Raw genomic sequence first — 19236 nt, forward strand, 5'->3', positions numbered from 1 at the left:
CGAGCACCTATGAAGGCCATGCACAGCAAATAACGTTTAAATGTGATTCGGTTCACGGCACTCGGCAAAATGTGTTCGAGGGTTGCCAGTGGCCCCGTGGGTGCAGAGGCCGGAAACCTCGTCTAGCCAACAACCTCCAAGCAGCCTGCACCACTCTCCGAAACCTTGTGTCTCCCCAGTGCACGGATTCTTTCACACCGCACCAGGTGCGCATTTCAAATTTGAGACTGAGTCGACCTATGAGAAGCCCCAGGACTGGTTCAGATATTTTGTAACTGATGTTGACCCGTCAGCAGAAACAGAACGAGTGCACTAACCCCTGCACCGTTCATCCACACCGTTCATCTACACCACACACACACTCACATATATACATACATAGACCGCCCCCCCCCCCCCCCCGTATAGCCTTAACAGACTGTTGGGGCAAGTGCTGTTAGTGAGCAACTACGAAGGCCGAGGCGGTGGGTGGCCAGCACCATGCCCAGCCGCCTTTGTCTCCCCAGTGGCAATGTTTTTACGCACCGCACCAGGTACTCATTTGAGGCGGAATCGACCTAGAGGAGGCCCAGGACCGATTCAGATAATCATTACTGGTGTTGACCGTGAGCGAGAATCGTACTTGGGCCGCCGGATTTATAGCGTGGTGTGCTAAACGTTGCACGAACGCGTCCCATAAAATATATACACATACAAAGACCCCCCTCCGTATAGCCTTAACAGACTGTAGGGGCAAGTGCTATTAGCGAGCAGCACCTATGAAGGCCGACACGGCACACGAGGGGCTGGGTGCCCAGCACCACGCGCGGCCGCCTTTGTCTCCCCAGTGGCGATGTTTACACACCGTACCAGGTACTCATTTGAGGTTGAGCCGACACACGTACACACACACAAACTCGCACACGCATATCCACTCGGACACCTGCACACGAATATGACGGTAGTTTCACTGTTGTTTTTGTTGTTGTTGCAATGTTATTTGGTTCACGGCGTTCCGCAAAATGTGCGCGAGGGATGTCTGTAGCCCGCAGGTTGCAGAGAAGCCGGGAACCCCTTCCCCTCTCGCCTACACCCCTCCAAGCTAGCAAAGGGACACGGCCACACACGGCCACATCATTCACACTGAGCAACCAGTCGAACCCGGCTCGGTTGTAACCCAGAGATCACAGTTCGTCTCGGCTGCCCACTCCCCCCCCTCGCCCCCCCACAACCCCCCCCCCGTCCCCCCCTCCGTCCCCTCAACCCACCCGGCGCCGTGTGATTTATTCGGTAATCTCCGAGACGTATCGGTGCCTCTGCAGCCAGTTTTTCCATCTCGTTACTGCCCGAGCGTCACCATCGGTTCTCAATTCTCGATTAGTTTTTTTTTGTTTTCGTCCGAGACGACGGACAGCGAGCCTGAGACTAAGATGATGGGAAGTAGGGAAGATGGATCTTGAACAGAGAACTTCTAGAATGAAGAGGTGTGGGGGGGAGGAAGAATATAGGGAGCAATTGGGACAAAATTAGGAAAGACAGATGGATATGGTGTCGCCAAAACATATCCCGGAACGGCGTTCAGGATTGTTCTGACTGAAATTAACGACTGATTATCATAACACATCCTCTCCCTCCTGTCTCTGCCCGCGTGCCGCCCCGTGTCTCATCTCCCACATGGCCACCGCACGGCCGTGTAAAACTTCCATCAATAAAGCCGCCGCCGCTGCCACGGGCACCGTGAATGATTCAGCGGAGCAAGGCGAAGCGCTTCAGACAATGACTGCAGTCACAACCTCCACACGTCACAGTGATTTTACTCGCTCGCGCCATTGCTCGCTCGTTCACTCATTCAACGGAACACAGTCTGTGTCGCACACTTTTGGACACCTATTGTCTCTTTACATTATTAGTACACTAGCCACCCTATATCTAGTCGATGTTTCTGTAGCTTAATTTTGCAATTGTGCTGCGATCAGTCGAATATATTCTGTAATTTTTGCCAAAAATAACGATAGTTATATAAAAGTAAACATCAAATAAATACAGCAATGAAAAGGACAACAATGCTTCATGGCTATACGGTTATTTGAATATTCTTAGGTTTTTTCGGTAAAGTCACGTAGGTAAAAACATTAAAAAGTAAAATAAAATAAAAATCACGACGTTTCGGAGGCAACACAAGCTTCCGTCTTCAGGTGGTACCGTCACAGCCACGACAGCTGTATCAAGTAAATGAGAGATTGCAGGAGTTACCACTGCGTGTGTGATACAGCTGTCGTGGCTGTGACGGTACCACCTGAAGACGGATGCTTGTGTTGCCTCCGAAACGTCGTGATTTTTTTATTTTTTTATTTTACTTTTTAATGTTTTTACCTACGTGACTTTACCGAAAAAACCTAAGAATATGAATCATTGCAGTCACGAAAGCTTCAAATCTAGGTTATTTGAATAATTATTTTAGTGACCCGGGTCACTCTCACACACGAGTCTCATCCTGGCCTCGCGAAATCTCACCCGATTAGACAAACTTCACTTTCCTGTCGGTTTGCCTGCCCATCTGTCTGTAACATGGGGTCTAGATAACTTTGGGAAAGATGATTAAAGACAAACTAACCTCGAGTATAAAGTTACGTTACTCTCAAACGTTGTACCTGTGCCACAATGCAAGAAGGGGAGTAGAGTAACGGACGGTATCAAGAGAAAGAATGGGAAGGGGATGCCGGGATGGAAGTCCTCAGGATGGACAAAGGGGAGGGCACGGCTCAAGATATGAACCAGAGAAAAAGGAGCGCTGGGCAGGAAGGGGAGGAGGTTGAGGTAATGACCAGACCAAGATGCGAGACCGAAGTGAGCTGCACGGAGCAGTGTCCGTTGTCGTAATGGGCGGGGAAAGGGGAAAGATTCAAAGTGGGATGGGCACACACAAATCATATGATTTGTGAGAGGCTTGAGGCGATTGAGATATATACGGTATAGATGATTGAAAACAGGACACACATATCCTTGGTTCTTTCGGTAAAGTCACGTAGAAGGGAAATAATAATATATATATAATCATCATCAGGTGTGAAATCCACAGCAAGAAAATTTTCTTGCTGTGGATTTTACACCTGCGGATGATTGCTTGTGTTGCAATCGAAACGTCGTGATAATTTTATTGTTTTATATTTTTATTATTTCCCTTCTATGTGACTTTACCGAAAGAACCAAGAATATGAATCCCTGCAGTCACGAAAGCTTTAAATCAAAACAGGACACACGTTCATCAAATGCGAGCCCAAACCCCAGAGACACAACGTGCCAGGGGTTTGCATCACCCATAGGCTGTGCTGCTCCCAGATAAAGGGGCAAGCACGCTTCTCCTTCAGTGCTGCATTCAAGGGGGGAGATTTAAGTGCCTTGTATACCGGGCCACAGATCTCCCCATGGGCTCTCACCTGGCGAAGTAAAGGTATGTCTGTTAAACTTCTCTTGCACCACAAGTAGTCAACTGCGCTAATCGAAGGTGATGTGCTGAGGAGGCAGGTTGTACCCAGGTCTCCCCATGGGCTCTCACCTGGCGAAGTAAAGGTGGTGTGTGCTCGCTAGGCATGTTGTGACACATCGATCCACCATCCAAAATAGACTCTGACCGTTCACAACACACGATTACAACTACGACGAATTGGCACGTTCTGTTCACGTGACAACCCTTACTAGATAGCTGTGTCGGGTGGTGGCGGGTTTTAACGACACATTCATACATTTACGCGATCTAACCCAAAAACCTCTATTATGGCCACACATCTTGGAAGAGCTGGGAGTTACCTACACTTCACCCTACCACACGCGACCTGCTGATCGAACGCCTGCCGTGGACTCATCTACACACTGCTGGGTGGACAGAGCGTGGAGGGATTTGATCAACTAGGCCCCCAGTTGTTTCAACTGCCGCGCTCGAACCTGCAAAGCACCGGATTATTATGCTAACCATTACACCACCGCCGCGGTAGGTTTCCCTGTAACTGTGTAGGTATTAAACCGGGGTGGTAAACCTGGCCCAGCGGTAACACGTTTTCCGCTTGTCGCCGAGGTTTGCGGTTCGAGTGCGGCAGGCCGCCCTGGTTAACACCGTGTGGGGTATTATAGGCGTAGAAATAAAACTGCGTGCCGGCCGCTTCCCAGTGGACATCTAGAGGTCCCGCGGCGTCATTGGGAATGGGTGGGGCCACTTGTGTGCCGGCATCGCGGTCCCAAGCTTGCCGAATTTGGAAGATTACACCGCAGATTACTCCGCTGGGATCGCACGTGCGCACACACATCCACATGAGCAGCTGAAGCAACATCGCACCCCCCCTACCCTCGCGAAACTACGGCAGGCCGTGTCCACGAAACATAGCGATGGCGCCTTCCTCCGCGACAACCGCCCTGCGCTATTAAGAAAGACAGCGCCAATGCCAAAAATGAACCAAATATATTAAATTGTCAACAAGACCAAATCAAATAAAAAACGGTAATTTCCCGAACGGAAGCACGACCTGGAGTCGTGAGCTGTGATCGGACACCGCGTCTCGATCGTCACCACATGCCCAGCCACCTCCCTCCCGCACGCGCACGGCAATTGTCTTGAGTGCATTCCGGGGGCTCCTGGGTTTTCAAATAAAATTCAATCAAACGTAATAAATAAATAAATATTCCCTTCACCCACACTGGCGATCATCAGTACCACGTGGCGCAGCTACCCTACTCCGGCACACTATTGCTGAGGTTTTTTTAAACTCCCACAGATGCTGTGCAGCCTAAATATATATTTGTATGTATTTATATGTTATAATATTTCGGTTTTTCCCTGCCTCAGATGGCATGGCGTACGGAGAGGCGCATTCATCCGACACACGGGGGACACGGAGAAATTGGGACACGTGGACGATGTGAGACATGGGGACATGTGACAATGTGGGACACGGGGACATGTGACAATGTGACACATGGGGACATGTGACAATGTGGGACACGCGAACACGTGACCATCCTGGAACACACGACCTGAGACACGGGGGATACCGGGTCACGTGACGTGGGCACACAAGACATCTGACCACAAGGACACACACAGAGTTCGGTGGGACACGGGACGACACATGGGAAGAAACAGCAATCGGGACATTGCAGTGGGGAAGAAACACACTGGAAGCACACACGGTGAAGACACGGTTCATACAGAACACTCAGTGAAGGCACTGAACACACTGGCAATGCAGACACTGAGCACACAGCACCACCTTTTCACCAGCACAACTGAGCCGGGGCCGTCGCGTGCCGAGACGAGCCAGCCTGGCAACGGCTCAGGAAGCACCGGGTTTGTTTTTTTCCACTGCAGGAGCCGAGCCGTGCTGCTGAGGTCACGCGAAATGAACGCGCAACGCTCGAGCGTAATGACTGACGCAAAGTTATGACGACAAATAAAAACCTCGCTCCTTGGCCCTGCTGAGCCCCCCCGAGTCAGATTCAGAGGTCTTGCAAAGCCAGAGTTTCACGGTCGGGCTTTGCGGCAGGGCAAATGGCCAGTGGGAAACCACCCAGTACTGAGGGCCCTGGGCTGGCTTGGATCAGATGTTCCGGTAGAAAAGGTGTATTGGTGAATACACTTTACATAGGACACTTAGTGACAAAGTCACTGTCATGTACACAGGAGACTCATTGAAGACACTTACAGTGAAGACACTGTCATAGTCACAAGGGGACTCTGTAAACACAACACTTACATGTACAGAACACTCCGTGAAGAAACTCCTTACACACACTTCACACACCGCACACTCACACATTTCACACCACACCAAACCACACGTGCACGCCTCCACACCCATTACCACCTCCCCCCACCTCCTCACACGTACATGTGAATGCGCTTTTGTATGACCTGCCGGCACAGCGGGCACTGTGCCAGGCCCGGTGCGCAGGCCCCGCACGCACCGTGCCCGCACAGGAAGACGATGTCGCGGATCTGGTCCATGCACACGGGGCACGTGAGCCGGCTCTCCATGTCGCGACACCGCCGCACCAGCTCCGCCACCTCCTCCGCGCCTGCGCCGCTGCCGGCGCCGGGGTCGCCCACCACCGGCAATGCCGCCGACGGGGTGGGGGTGGAAGTGCCATCCCCGCCCCCCACCATCAGCGGTAGCCCCGACGAGGACGGCGAGAGCGACGATGACGGCGTCGGCGTCGTCTGAAGAGACGCGATGTCGAGCTCCGTGCCGTCTGCTTGGAACAGAGGACAAACGGACGGATGGACAGACGGATGGATTGGACAGTCAGACAAACGGATGGATGGGCAGATGGACGATGGGATGGATGAACCGACAAGTTACATGGACAAATGGATGGATGGGTGGATAGTCGGAAAAATGGAAACATGGACAGACAAATGGACGGATGGATAAATGGATAAACGTACGGATGGATGACCGGACGGACAGACAGTTGCATGGACAAATGGATAGAGGGACAGTGAAACAAACGAACAGATGTTCAAGATAGGCCATACCCATTCGAAAAAAAAGCTTTCCAGGACAAATGAATGCTGGATAGCATTACATAAGGTTTAGGTGTTTAAAAAACAAGTTGTATATGGCGTCGTTCGTGCCACCTGCATCTCACAAGGAACTACATTCGAGCAGGAAGGCAGCAGCCAGGCGGTGAGCCGACTATAGCAGCGGTTGCCCAAGCTCTGCAGTCCCCTATGCATCAAGATGTTCTCAAGCAATTAAGGCACATTCATACATGTGGGAGGAAACTGTAGCCATGTGAGCAAGGGGGCAACACTCTATCCCACACAGAAGGGTCACATGATGATAAGTCCGCACTTTGCCACACTGCCTTCTACTGGTATGGATACTCCTCGACGCCCACCCACGGGAAGGGAGTTGTTGTGACATTGAGCGATCCGCCAACCCTCGCTGCTTCCATAATGCCGGGTTACACGTGCACACCAGCGCGTGCGCCAATGCCGCCAACGCATACGCACGACTTTTTCCTTGCTCGTTTGAAACAAATAAACCAAACATTCTCTTTCTCGCACATTCTATTCCATTCGTGCTGCTGTCGGGCGTCGTGATCAGAGAGACGCGATGGGGAAGCTCCCACTGGGATCTCGAGCAGCGAGCAGTGCACCACCCTAAGCGGTGGAGGAGGAGCGTAGAGATGTCACCACTGACCTGATCGCAACTTCTTGACGATGGTCACTTGGCACGAAATGCATTTCTTCATCTTCACTGTGCACTCTGTAAGGGTGAGTGCGGTGGGGGGGGGAGAGCGGGAGTCAGGTTAATGTGGTAAGAACAAAGATCCCCCGTGTAGCCTTAACAGACTGGTGGAGCAAGTGCTGTTAGCGAGCACACACCCACACACAGGTGAACGAATGAGTGAGCGAGTGAGTAAACAAACAAGTGAACGAGCGAGCAAGTGAGTGAACAAATGAGAGAACACTTAATAGAGCGAGTGAATGACCGAGCGAATATGTGACTGATAACGAAGTGAGCAACCTAATTAATTCATGAAGGAGCAAGCAAGCGAGCAGGGAAGTGAAGCAGCAGGCAACAGGGAAACATCGTGAACAGACGAGTGAACAAATAAGCGAGCATATGAACAAACGAGCGGGCAAGCGAGCCAGGGGAGCAGCACGGCCTCAACCGCGATGTTGCTGCTGCCGCACCTTCGCACGCGACGCTGTGCTCGCACGGCAAGAAGCGCACCAGCGGCGCCACCTCGTTGCACACCAGGCACTCGGCGTGCTCCACCACCGCCATCGCCGCCATCGCCGCCGCCACCACAACCGTCGCCGGGGGCTGCTGGGGCGACGGCGCCACCATGGCCAGGTTGGTGACGGTGTTGATCGGGTTGGGAGGGGGCGCGCGGCGTGGGCTGGGCGCGTGGGTCCCGGCGAGACACTGCAGCGGCGGCCCCGCCGACGGCCCCGCCGAGGGCCCCACCGACGGCCCCGCACCGCCACCGGCGAGCGTGGCCTCTCGCCGAGCCTGCTGGGCCCTGTGGGAGAGAGACGAGCCGCGTAACCGTGCCAGTCGTGGTCTTTGTGTGTCTGTGTGTGTCTGTGTCTGTGTGTGCGTGTATCTGTGTGTGCGTGTGTCTGTGTGTGTGTGTGTGTCTGTGTGTGTGTGTGTCTGTGTGTGCGTGTGTCTGTGAGTCTGTGTGTGCGTGTGTATCTGTGTGTCTGTGTGTGCACGTGTGTGCGTGTGTGTCTGTGTGTCTGGGTGTGCGTGTGTCTGTATGTCTGTGTGTCTGTGTGTGTCTGTGTGTCTGTGTGTGCCTGTGTCTGTATGTCTGTGTGTCTGTGTGTGCGTGTGTCTGTATGTCTGTGTGTCTGTGTGTGCGTGTGTCTGTATGTCTGTGTGTCTGTGTCTGTGTGTGTCTGTGTGTGTCTGTGTGTGCGTGTGTCTGTGTGTCTGTGTGTGTCTGTGTGTGCGTGTGTCTGTGTGTGCGTGTGTCTGTGGGTCTGTGTGTCTGTGGGTCTGTGTGTGCGTGTGTCTGTGTGTGCGTGTGTCTGTATGTCTGTGTGTCTGTGTGCGTGTGTGCGTGTGTCTGTGTGTGCATGTGTGCGTGTGTCTGTGTGTGCGTGTATCTGTGTGTGCGTGTGTCTGTGTGTGCGTGTGTCTGTGTGTGCGTGTGTCTGTGTGTCTTTTGTGTGTGTGCCTTTTTCTTTGTGCTTAAGGCGGCCGGGCGTGGCGCTGGCCACCCACCCCCTTTGTGTGCCACAGTGCCGATCTTCATCGGTGCTGCTCGCTAACAGCACTTGCCCCTACAGCCTGTTGTCTTTGTGTGTTTCCGTGTGTCTTTGTGCTTAAAGCATCTGGGCGTGGTGCTGGCCGCCTACTTGCCCCAAAAGTATGTAAAGGCTATCTTCTTGGTTGTTTCGGTAAAGTCACGTAGAAGGGAAGTAATAAAATAATAAAAATAAAACATAATAAAATTAAACAATTCTCACGACGTTTCGGCCACAACGCAAGCAGCCGTCCTCAGGTGAAGAATGAGACACTTCAAGCTAGGAACTTACATATAAGCTGGGTTGGGGGTGGTAGAAGAGCGCCTTAACAAAAAGAATGTGCATATCAAGATGAGTTTAGCATATACATGGGAAATGCGCAGGGGGCGGGGGGGCTTCAAAGTCATACCATGCCCACGCACTATGCAGGATCAAGAGCACCAAGGGGGGGTGCAGGGATTAGCATTAACAAAGGAAAGGAATGCCAATGATATGTAGCTGCAGTAACTAAACAACACCGTAGAAAACTAAGGTATAAACTACATACAAAGACTAAAATATAAACTGCATAGCACCATCAGTATACTTACTATACTCTACAATAAGCTGAGTTACTAACAGCAAGTAATACATTACAATACTACGTCGTAAAAGTTATATAATATGCTTCCATCTAAACTTTATTCTCTTACATCAACCGAGCATATACCGTACTATATACTGCCATAGATAAACCCAACATTAAATTATATACTGTATTGCAATAAACCACATTTCAACATAACACTATGTATTATTCTACCTACCCTAATGTGTATCAAAATGGTTTATTACGTCCATCCAATGATTGCTAAGCCAGAATCCATCTTCTCGATTAAAATTGTCTCTGTGTTTGTATATGTGGATCGCCTCATGAACGAATCTCTCATGATAGCCAGGTGGCTTGCAGAGAACCTCTGTCTTGGAGAAGTCAATGTCATGTGAGCCCACTGAGTTGTAACAGTGATCTGCCACGGCTGAGGTGTTTGTCCTACCGTGTTTCAGGTCAGCTTTATGTTCACGGATGCGGTCCGAGACATGTCGTTTGGTTTGTCCAATGTAACTGCTACCACAGAGGCAACTTAGTTTGTAGACACCAGGGTGCTGTATGTCTGGAACCACATCTTTTACAGACGGTACCAGATCACGGATTTTATGTACTGTGTTGAATCGGACCTGGATCTTGTGTTTAATCAGGATTTTGGAGATCTTTTTTGTGACCCCAGCAATGTAAGGTAAGGTGATGGTCTTGAAAGGCTCCTCAACAGGATCCTTCTTGATGGTTGGAGAGATGGCTTTGCGGATTGTGTAGTCGGAGTAACCATTAGCCTTAAGAGCTTGGCGTATGTGTTTGAGTTCACTGGAAATGTGTTCATGGTCGGATATGCATTGGGCTCTATGATATAGAGTCTTGATGAGGGAATTCTTCTGGGATGGATGGTGGTGGGAATCCGGTTTTAGATAAGCGTCCGTATGGGTGGATTTCCTGTAGACAGAGTGGCTCATTGAACCATCAGGTCTCCTTTTGATTAGGACATCCAAAAATGGTAGCTTGCCATCTTTTTCGACTTCCATGGTGAATCTGATGGCTGGGTGTATGGAATTGATGTGGTCAAGAAATTGGTCTAGAGCAGGCCGGCCATGTGGCCAGATGACAAAAGTGTCGTCTACGTACCTCTTCCATAAGGTCGGGCGTAGAGTGGCAGTCTGGATGGCGTCCGTCTCAAATTTCTCCATGAAGATGTTAGCTACAACCGGAGATAGGGGGGAGCCCATTGGGGTGCCTTCAATTTGCTTGTAGAAAGTTTTATTCCAGGTGAAGTATGTATTGGTTAAGCAGTGTCTCACCAGGGGGGGTACCCCAGCATTCAGTCCCTGATGAACCAAGTCTTCAATGATTGCGATGGTGTCAGGTACAGGAACCTTGGTGAATAAGGAAACCACATCAAAACTGACAAGCAGATCGTCTGGGGACAGGGCAATCCCCTTGATTGTCGATACCAGGTCAGTAGAGTTTAGTACCGCAGAGGTGGTTTTTCCAGTGAAAGGCCGTAGGATTTCAGACAGAAAACGAGCCAATTTATAGGTGGGGGAGTTGATAGTAGAGACAATGGGACGAAGAGGTGTATCTTCTTTATGTATCTTTGGTAAGCCGTATAATCTTGGTGGCCTGGCTGCAGAAGGTTTCAACGAGAACTGTTTGGTCTGATCAAATAAAGCGGTTGAATCAGAAATGATATTGTTGGTTTTAGTGACAAGGCTGTTGGTGGGGTCTCTTTTTATTTTTGTATAGCTACCATCGTTGAGTAGTTCTTGAATTTTGTTGTTGTATTCTATTTTGTCCATGATGACAGTGGCATTGCCTTTGTCAGCTGAGAGGATGACAATGTCATCCCTCTTTTTTAATTGAGCTAATTCAAAACGCTCATCTTTGCTGATGTTGCTAGCTGGCATCTTGGCGTTTTTGAGGGTTGCAGAGATTTCGGATCTAGCTACGTCTGCAGCGATGTGACTCAAGCCCTTGAGAGCTACATCTACTCGAGCAATTATATCATTAACTCGTATGTGTCTAGGTGTGACTGCAAAGTTTAGTCCTTTAGCTAAAACGGATTTCAAACCTTCAGAAATAGGTTGCTCGAGTAGATGTAGCTCTCAAGGGCTTGAGTCACATCGCTGCAGACGTAGCTAGATCCGAAATCTCTGCAACCCTCAAAAACGCCAAGATGCCAGTTAGCAACATCAGCAAAGATGAGCGTTTTGAATTAGCTCAATTAAAAAAGAGGGATGACATTGTCATCCTCTCAGCTGACAAAGTCAATGCCACTGTCATCATGGACAAAATAGAATACAACAACAAAATTCAAGAACTACTCAACGATGGTAGCTATACAAAAATAAAAAGAGACCCCACCAACAGCCTTGTCACTAAAACCAACAATATCATTTCTGATTCAACCGCTTTATTTGATCAGACCAAACAGTTCTCGTTGAAACCTTCTGCAGCCAGGCCACCAAGATTATACGGCTTACCAAAGATACATAAAGAAGATACACCTCTTCGTCCCATTGTCTCTACTATCAACTCCCCCACCTATAAATTGGCTCGTTTTCTGTCTGAAATCCTACGACCTTTCACTGGAAAAACCACCTCTGCGGTACTAAACTCTACTGACCTGGTATCGACAATCAAGGGGATTGCCCTGTCCCCAGACGATCTGCTTGTCAGTTTTGATGTGGTTTCCTTATTCACCAAGGTTCCTGTACCTGACACCATCGCAATCATTGAAGACTTGGTTCATCAGGGACTGAATGCTGGGGTACCCCCCCTGGTGAGACACTGCTTAACCAATACATACTTCACCTGGAATAAAACTTTCTACAAGCAAATTGAAGGCACCCCAATGGGCTCCCCCCTATCTCCGGTTGTAGCTAACATCTTCATGGAGAAATTTGAGACGGACGCCATCCAGACTGCCACTCTACGCCCGACCTTATGGAAGAGGTACGTAGACGACACTTTTGTCATCTGGCCACATGGCCGGCCTGCTCTAGACCAATTTCTTGACCACATCAATTCCATACACCCAGCCATCAGATTCACCATGGAAGTCGAAAAAGATGGCAAGCTACCCTTTTTGGATGTCCTAATCAAAAGGAGACCTGATGGTTCAATGAGCCACTCTGTCTATAGGAAATCCACCCATACGGACGCTTATCTAAAACCGGATTCCCACCACCATCCATCCCAGAAGAATTCCCTCATCAAGACTCTATATCATAGAGCCCAATGCATATCCGACCATGAACACATTTCCAGTGAACTCAAACACATACGCCAAGCTCTTAAGGCTAATGGTTACTCCGACTACACAATCCGCAAAGCCATCTCTCCAACCATCAAGAAGGATCCTGTTGAGGAGCCTTTCAAGACCATCACCTTACCTTACATTGCTGGGGTCACAAAAAAGATCTCCAAAATCCTGATTAAACACAAGATCCAGGTCCGATTCAACACAGTACATAAAATCCGTGATCTGGTACCGTCTGTAAAAGATGTGGTTCCAGACATACAGCACCCTGGTGTCTACAAACTAAGTTGCCTCTGTGGTAGCAGTTACATTGGACAAACCAAACGACATGTCTCGGACCGCATCCGTGAACATAAAGCTGACCTGAAACACGGTAGGACAAACACCTCAGCCGTGGCAGATCACTGTTACAACTCAGTGGGCTCACATGACATTGACTTCTCCAAGACAGAGGTTCTCTGCAAGCCACCTGGCTATCATGAGAGATTCGTTCATGAGGCGATCCACATATACAAACACAGAGACAATTTTAATCGAGAAGATGGATTCTGGCTTAGCAATCATTGGATGGACGTAATAAACCATTTTGATACACATTAGGGTAGGTAGAATAATACATAGTGTTATGTTGAAATGTGGTTTATTGCAATACAGTATATAATTTAATGTTGGGTTTATCTATGGCAGTATATAGTACGGTATATGCTCGGTTGATGTAAGAGAATAAAGTTTAGATGGAAGCATATTATATAACTTTTACGACGTAGTATTGTAATGTATTACTTGCTGTTAGTAACTCAGCTTATTGTAGAGTATAGTAAGTATACTGATGGTGCTATGCAGTTTATATTTTAGTCTTTGTATGTAGTTTATACCTTAGTTTTCTACGGTGTTGTTTAGTTACTGCAGCTACATATCATTGGCATTCCTTTCCTTTGTTAATGCTAATCCCTGCACCCCCCCTTGGTGCTCTTGATCCTGCATAGTGCGTGGGCATGGTATGACTTTGAAGCCCCCCCGCCCCCTGCGCATTTCCCATGTATATGCTAAACTCATCTTGATATGCACATTCTTTTTGTTAAGGCGCTCTTCTACCACCCCCAACCCAGCTTATATGTAAGTTCCTAGCTTGAAGTGTCTCATTCTTCACCTGAGGACGGCTGCTTGCGTTGTGGCCTAAACGTCGTGAGAATTGTTTAATTTTATTATGTTTTATTTTTATTATTTTATTACTTCCCTTCTACGTGACTTTACCGAAAAAACCAAGAAGATGAATCCCTGCAGTCACGAAAGCTTTAAATCGAAAAATATGTAAAGGCTACACACGGGGATATTTGTTTTTGTGTGTGTCTGTGTGTGTCTGTGTATCTTTGTATTTAAAGGCTACACGGGGGGGGGGCGGGGGGGGGGGACACCTTCTCCCATCGCACCAGTCAGCGAAGTCCTTGAGCAGCTGCGCCAGGCGGGGGTCGTGCACGAGGTCGAGCGGCGCCTTCCCGCGCACGTTGGGCAGCGCGATGTCGGCGCCCTCCTGCGCCAGGAAGCAGGCGATGGCAGCGCCCGTCGTCGGGTCCGTGGGGCCCAGCAGCCCTGTGCTCTTCAGCTGCACACAGGGACGGGAGATCCCCCACAACGCTGTAGCCGGGCATTTTTAGCGAACGCCTGTTAAGGCTGGCGCTGCGCACGGACGTGGCGATGCGGTTGAACGCCACGCTCGGCCACCTTTGTCTTCCCACTGCTGGAGGTTACACACGGCACCGAGCACTCATTTGTTGAACTGCTTTCCCTCCGTATGTAGCCAAGCGGGCGAATCGGAGGTGCGGGCTAGGGGAGAGGGTGGCCCCAGGACCGGTCCAGACATTCGTCACTGATGTTGGCCGAGAGCAAGACTCGAACTCGGGCCGCGCCGGGTTCGCAGCGTGGTGCGCTATCCCTGCCCATGCCCCGCACCTCCACCGAACACGGCTGGGCTACGTACGGTGCGATAGAGGTTCAACGTACAACAACAAAAACAAAGATTCCCCGTATCGCCTCAACAGACTGTTGGGGCAAGTGCTGTTAGCGAGCACCTATGAAGGCCGGCATGGCACACGAGGGAGGGGGTGGCGATGTTTACATACCAAACTAGGTACTTATTTGAGGCTGAGTCTACCTAGGGGAAGCTCAGGACCGGTTTAGTTATTCGTCACTGATGTTGGCCATGAGCGGGAATTGAACTTGGGTCGCCAGGTTTGTAGCGCAGCACGCTAACTGCTACGCTACCGCTCCCGACAACAACAAACACGTGCGCACACACGCACACGTACATTGCACAAGCACTAGCGTATGCGCGAGGAAACTCCACGGATCCCCGCAAGTCACCGTCTCCCCAGCGGCTCACCCGGTTGACGAGCGAGTCGTTGGCGGCGCGAGTCGAAGACTGGGCGCACTGCCCAGCGCCGGCCGCACCGGCGGCACCGCCGCTGCCCGACCCTCCAGCGACTCCGACGACCCCTGCGGGCACCACGGCCACATGCGTGCGGCCCAGCGCGAGGTGCAGCGCCGTGTCGCCGTCCTCGTCACGCGCGTTCACGTCGCAGCGCTCCGCCACCAGCAGCTGCACCAGCTCGACGTGGCCCTGCAGCACGGCGAGCAGCAGCGGCGTCTGCGCCCGGTTCGTCCGCACGTCCACGTCGCACTGGCCCTGGGCGCGCCGCGGCGGGGGAGGGAACGGGGTGGGGATCGAGACGGTGTGGGCGCGGGCGGAGCCGTTGGTGCCACCGCCGCCACCACCGTGGAACCTCGTCGCAACATAACGCGTTCTACGCACCCCCCCCACCCCCGCCAGATCCCCCAGCTCCTGTGCAGGAGACAAGCGGCGACCTCCAAGATCTGCCCTGACCGTATCCATCCTGACCTTAGATAGACTCAGAGACCCACAGACTCGCACAGAGACCCACAGACTCACACAAAGACCCATAGACTCACGTGAAGACCCACATAGAGACCCACAGACTCACACAAAGACCCACAGACACACACAAAGAAACCCACAGACTCACATAGAGACCCACAAACGTACATTGAGCCCCACAGACTTATATAGAGATCACAGACTCACATAGAGAACCACAAACTCACATATAGAGCCACAGACTCACAGACACCCACAGACTTACAGAGACCCACATACTCACACAGAGGCCCACAGACTCACATAGAGACTCACCGACTCATATAGAGACCCACAGGCTCACAGAGACCTACAAACTCACATATAGACACACAAACTTACACAGAGACCCACAGACTCACACAGAAACCCACAGACTTACAAAGAGGCCCACAGACTCACATAGAGACCCACAGACTCACACAGAGACCCACTGACTCACAGAGACCCAATAGGTCTGTCCTAACAGCATCCCCACAATCTGGTCTTCGGTATTTTCTTTCCCTCGGTCGCCAGACTCGTGGAGGCCGATTGAATGTCCAATCTCGGTAAATCGGCTCTCACCCATCCTGCACGCACGTCTCACGCAGCGCTGCCGCGATTGTGCACACGCACGTAAGGACGTTGAACTTCTTTCGCACCGTACGTAGCCAACCGTGCTAAATGCAAGTGAGGTTGCCAAGCCTTATCTCCAACACTTACCACCCCTGCCCCATTCTCTGCTGCACGTCTGCACTGCTCATCCTATCTTGCCAAGATATTCTTCACATCTGTCTCAGACACCTGCGGTCAAAGGCTTGCTCTTCTTTTTTCTACAGTAATAATAATTTAAAGTTATAAAGCGCCCTTAAACAATCGTTCTCAGACCGCTAATCCAGAGTCGTACAGATGGAGGAAGTGGAAGGTTCACAGTGGCCGTGTCGGAGACACCAAGCCGGCACAAACTGCCACTAGAGTCCTGCATCACGGCCAGGAATCGAACCCGCATGACACTTTGGCAATAGGCCACGCCAAGGGATCGTGGGGGTTGTCCACCCACCCCATGATGCCTGGGGCTGGGTGTCTCTCTTTCTCGCCGAATGATTCACAATGGCCGTGTCGGCTGACACTCGGCCGGCACCAAGCCCACACCCGTCGAGGTCGTGTGACGGCCAGAATATCGAGGCTGCGTCATTGAGGAGGCACGCGGAGGGGCAGCCCACCTCTGCAACGAGGATGCGGGCGACCTCTTGATGGTTGTTGAGGGCGGCGAGGTGTATGGGGGCGAAGCCGTCATCCTTCTTGACGTCCACCAGCTGCCGCGCGCGACCCAGGATCTTGTGCGTGGCTCTGTGGTGCGCGGAGGGTCGGAAGGTCTCAAGTTGATTTTGTTTAACCAGGGGAGAACTCAAGAGACCAGGTTGTACGAGTGGCATGGCTCGAACGTCAGGGTCAGCAGTCAGGGTCACAAGACGTGCATGCCACCTACGTGCAGACGCTCACCCAATCACACCCGCTAACACACAAAGACCAAGATCCCCCGTATAACCTGTTGGGGCAAGCGGAGTTAGGGTGCACCTATGAAGGCCGGAAAGGCACATGAGGGGGTGGGTGGCCAGCACCGCATCCAGCCACCTTTGTCTCCCCAGTGCTGGTGTTGACACACCGCACCAAGTGCTCATTTAAGGCTTAGTCGACCTAGGAGAGACCCAGAACTGGTTCAGATATTCGTCAATTGTGTTGACCGTGAGCGGGGATCGAATCGGGTTGCCGGGTTCGTAGCACAGCATGCTAACCGCTGCACTACCGCTCCCTACAAAGACAAAGATCCCTGTAAAGCCTTAAAATACTGTTGGAGCAGATGCTGTGAGCAAGCAGCTATGAAGGCCGGAACGGCACAAGAGGGGATGGGTGGCCAGCACCACGCCCGGCCGCCTTTGTTTCCCTAGTGGCGATGTTTACTATACACCGCACCAGGTCCTCATTTGAGGTTGAGTCGACCGAGGGAAAGCCCAGGACCGGTTAAAATGATCTTCACTGGTGTTGGCCGCGAGCGGGAATTGAACTCGGTTCGCTGGGTTCACAGCGCAGCGCGCTTATCGCTACACTACTGCTCCCCACACACACACTCACACACGCATGCACGCACACAACCGCCATTCGCCACTCAGTGCCAGTGACGTCACATCACTTGTGCCAGAATACGTGCACGTTAAGGCCTGCTGGTAGGAGGTCACGGGACAGACCCAGATGCCATGGGTTGACTGACTGAAATGACTGGCCGATGTACCACCTGTGCCCCCGACTGTGTCAATTTGCTGCGTTGTAGCCGCCTGGCGCTCGTTGTGAGCGCCGTTCCTATGCTCTCCGTTGTTGCTGGAGGGCGACTACCCAAACTGCCCAGTAGCGTCATTCATGGGAATGCGGGCTACATGACCCAGCCAACGCAGCCCTGCCTGCCGGAAGAACTCACTTCTTGTGGAGCGACAGACCACGTAGCGTCCACACAGCAGCGTTACATAGGCAATGAAAAGGTAATGCTGCTTGACTGATTCGGAATGAGACCTTTGCTGCCCAGGTATGGACAGTGTGCTCATAACATTCGCACGCACAAATACACGCACGCACACAAACGCACTCATGTTCACACACGCACTCCCTCACTCGTCAACTCACATGGCACTGCCCTTAAGTGCCGCCTGGTGGAGCAAATTGAAGCCGCGGCGGTTGCGCAGAGAGAAGTCAGCGATGGGCACGGCGCTCAGCTGCTCCACCACGTCACGGTGGTCGCGCGAGATCGCCTCGTGCAGCGGTGTGTCGCCGTCCACGTCCTGGCCGCACCACCGCCGGCGGGTGACAGAGGGGGGGGGGGGGGCGCATGGGATCACGAAAGCAGTGAGGGGAAGGGGCGTGGGTGGCACAGTGTAGGGACATAAGGGGCACGGGTGAGAATTTGGACAAGGGGCCAAACCCATAGCTCCATTCACGTTTGCGTCCGTTTGTCTTTCCATTCGCTCGTGTTTCCTGTTCATCTCTCCACCTGTCTGTCTCCATTCATCCACCTGTGTATCTGTCCATCTTTATTCATTCGTCTGTTCACTAACCGGTCCGTCCGTGTGCGTCTGTCTGTCAGGTCTGGGGGTCCTTGCCGCTCACCTGCGCGTTGACGTCGGCTCGGTGAGCCAGCAGGGCCATCACCACGTCCGTGTGCCCGATGCTCGCCGCCACGTGCAGCGCGGTGGTGCTCGCTTTGTTGGCCGCATCCACGTTCGCACCGGCGCCCAGCAGCGCCGTCGCCGCCGCCGCGCGGTTGCTGCGTGGGGGTGAAGGGGAAGGTCATTAACAAGCGCCCACTGAGGCCGGCACCACATGACATGTCACGACACGAGTGTTGTCCTGGCAAGGCCAAACCCAAGCCACGTCGCCACTGCGTGGCGGTCGGCATAGTATCGGACTCAACTGGGACATGCAGTGAACCGTCAGCTCCTTCCCTGATCTGTCCTGCCCACTTTAACGTAGCCCTGCCCACGCGGTCGCCAGAACCGCCCACTTTGACGTAGCCCTGCCCACTCGGTCGCCAGCACCGCCCACTTTGATGTAGCCCTGCCCACTCGATTGCCAGCACCACCCACTTTGACGTAGCCCTGCCCACTCGGTCGCCAGCACCACCCACTTTGACGTAGCCATGCCCACTCGGTCGCCAGCACCGCCCACTTTGACGTAGCCCTGCCCACTCGGTC

General features: G+C 51.9%; 1 protein-coding gene across 4 annotated transcripts in view; it reads right to left on the reverse strand.

Moving 5' to 3' along the window:
• Window positions 1-1233: 1233 nt before the first annotated feature.
• Window positions 1234-19236, reverse strand: part of LOC144730802 (E3 ubiquitin-protein ligase MIB2-like) — a 57876-nt gene continuing 39873 nt past the window's right edge. For 2 of the 4 annotated variants that reach the window (XM_078611564.1, XM_078611562.1), the window contains exons 12-19: window positions 18653-18809; window positions 18173-18327; window positions 16720-16846; window positions 14966-15268; window positions 14016-14188; window positions 7673-8004; window positions 7176-7241; window positions 1234-6222 (exon numbers count right to left, since the gene is read on the reverse strand). In XM_078611564.1, the coding sequence (XP_078467690.1) occupies window positions 5849-6222; window positions 7176-7241; window positions 7673-8004; window positions 14016-14188; window positions 14966-15268; window positions 16720-16846; window positions 18173-18327; window positions 18653-18809 (1687 nt within the window). In that variant the 3' untranslated portion in view covers window positions 1234-5848. The remainder of the gene's footprint in view (window positions 6223-7175; window positions 7242-7672; window positions 8005-14015; window positions 14189-14965; window positions 15269-16719; window positions 16847-18172; window positions 18328-18652; window positions 18810-19236) is intronic. The other 2 variants (XR_013587852.1, XM_078611563.1) reach the window with 2 other exon arrangements.

This window comes from Lampetra planeri, chromosome 36 (assembly GCF_965212315.1).
Source record: "Lampetra planeri chromosome 36, kcLamPlan1.2.h2, whole genome shotgun sequence".
NCBI classification, from domain to species: domain Eukaryota; kingdom Metazoa; phylum Chordata; class Hyperoartia; order Petromyzontiformes; family Petromyzontidae; genus Lampetra; species Lampetra planeri.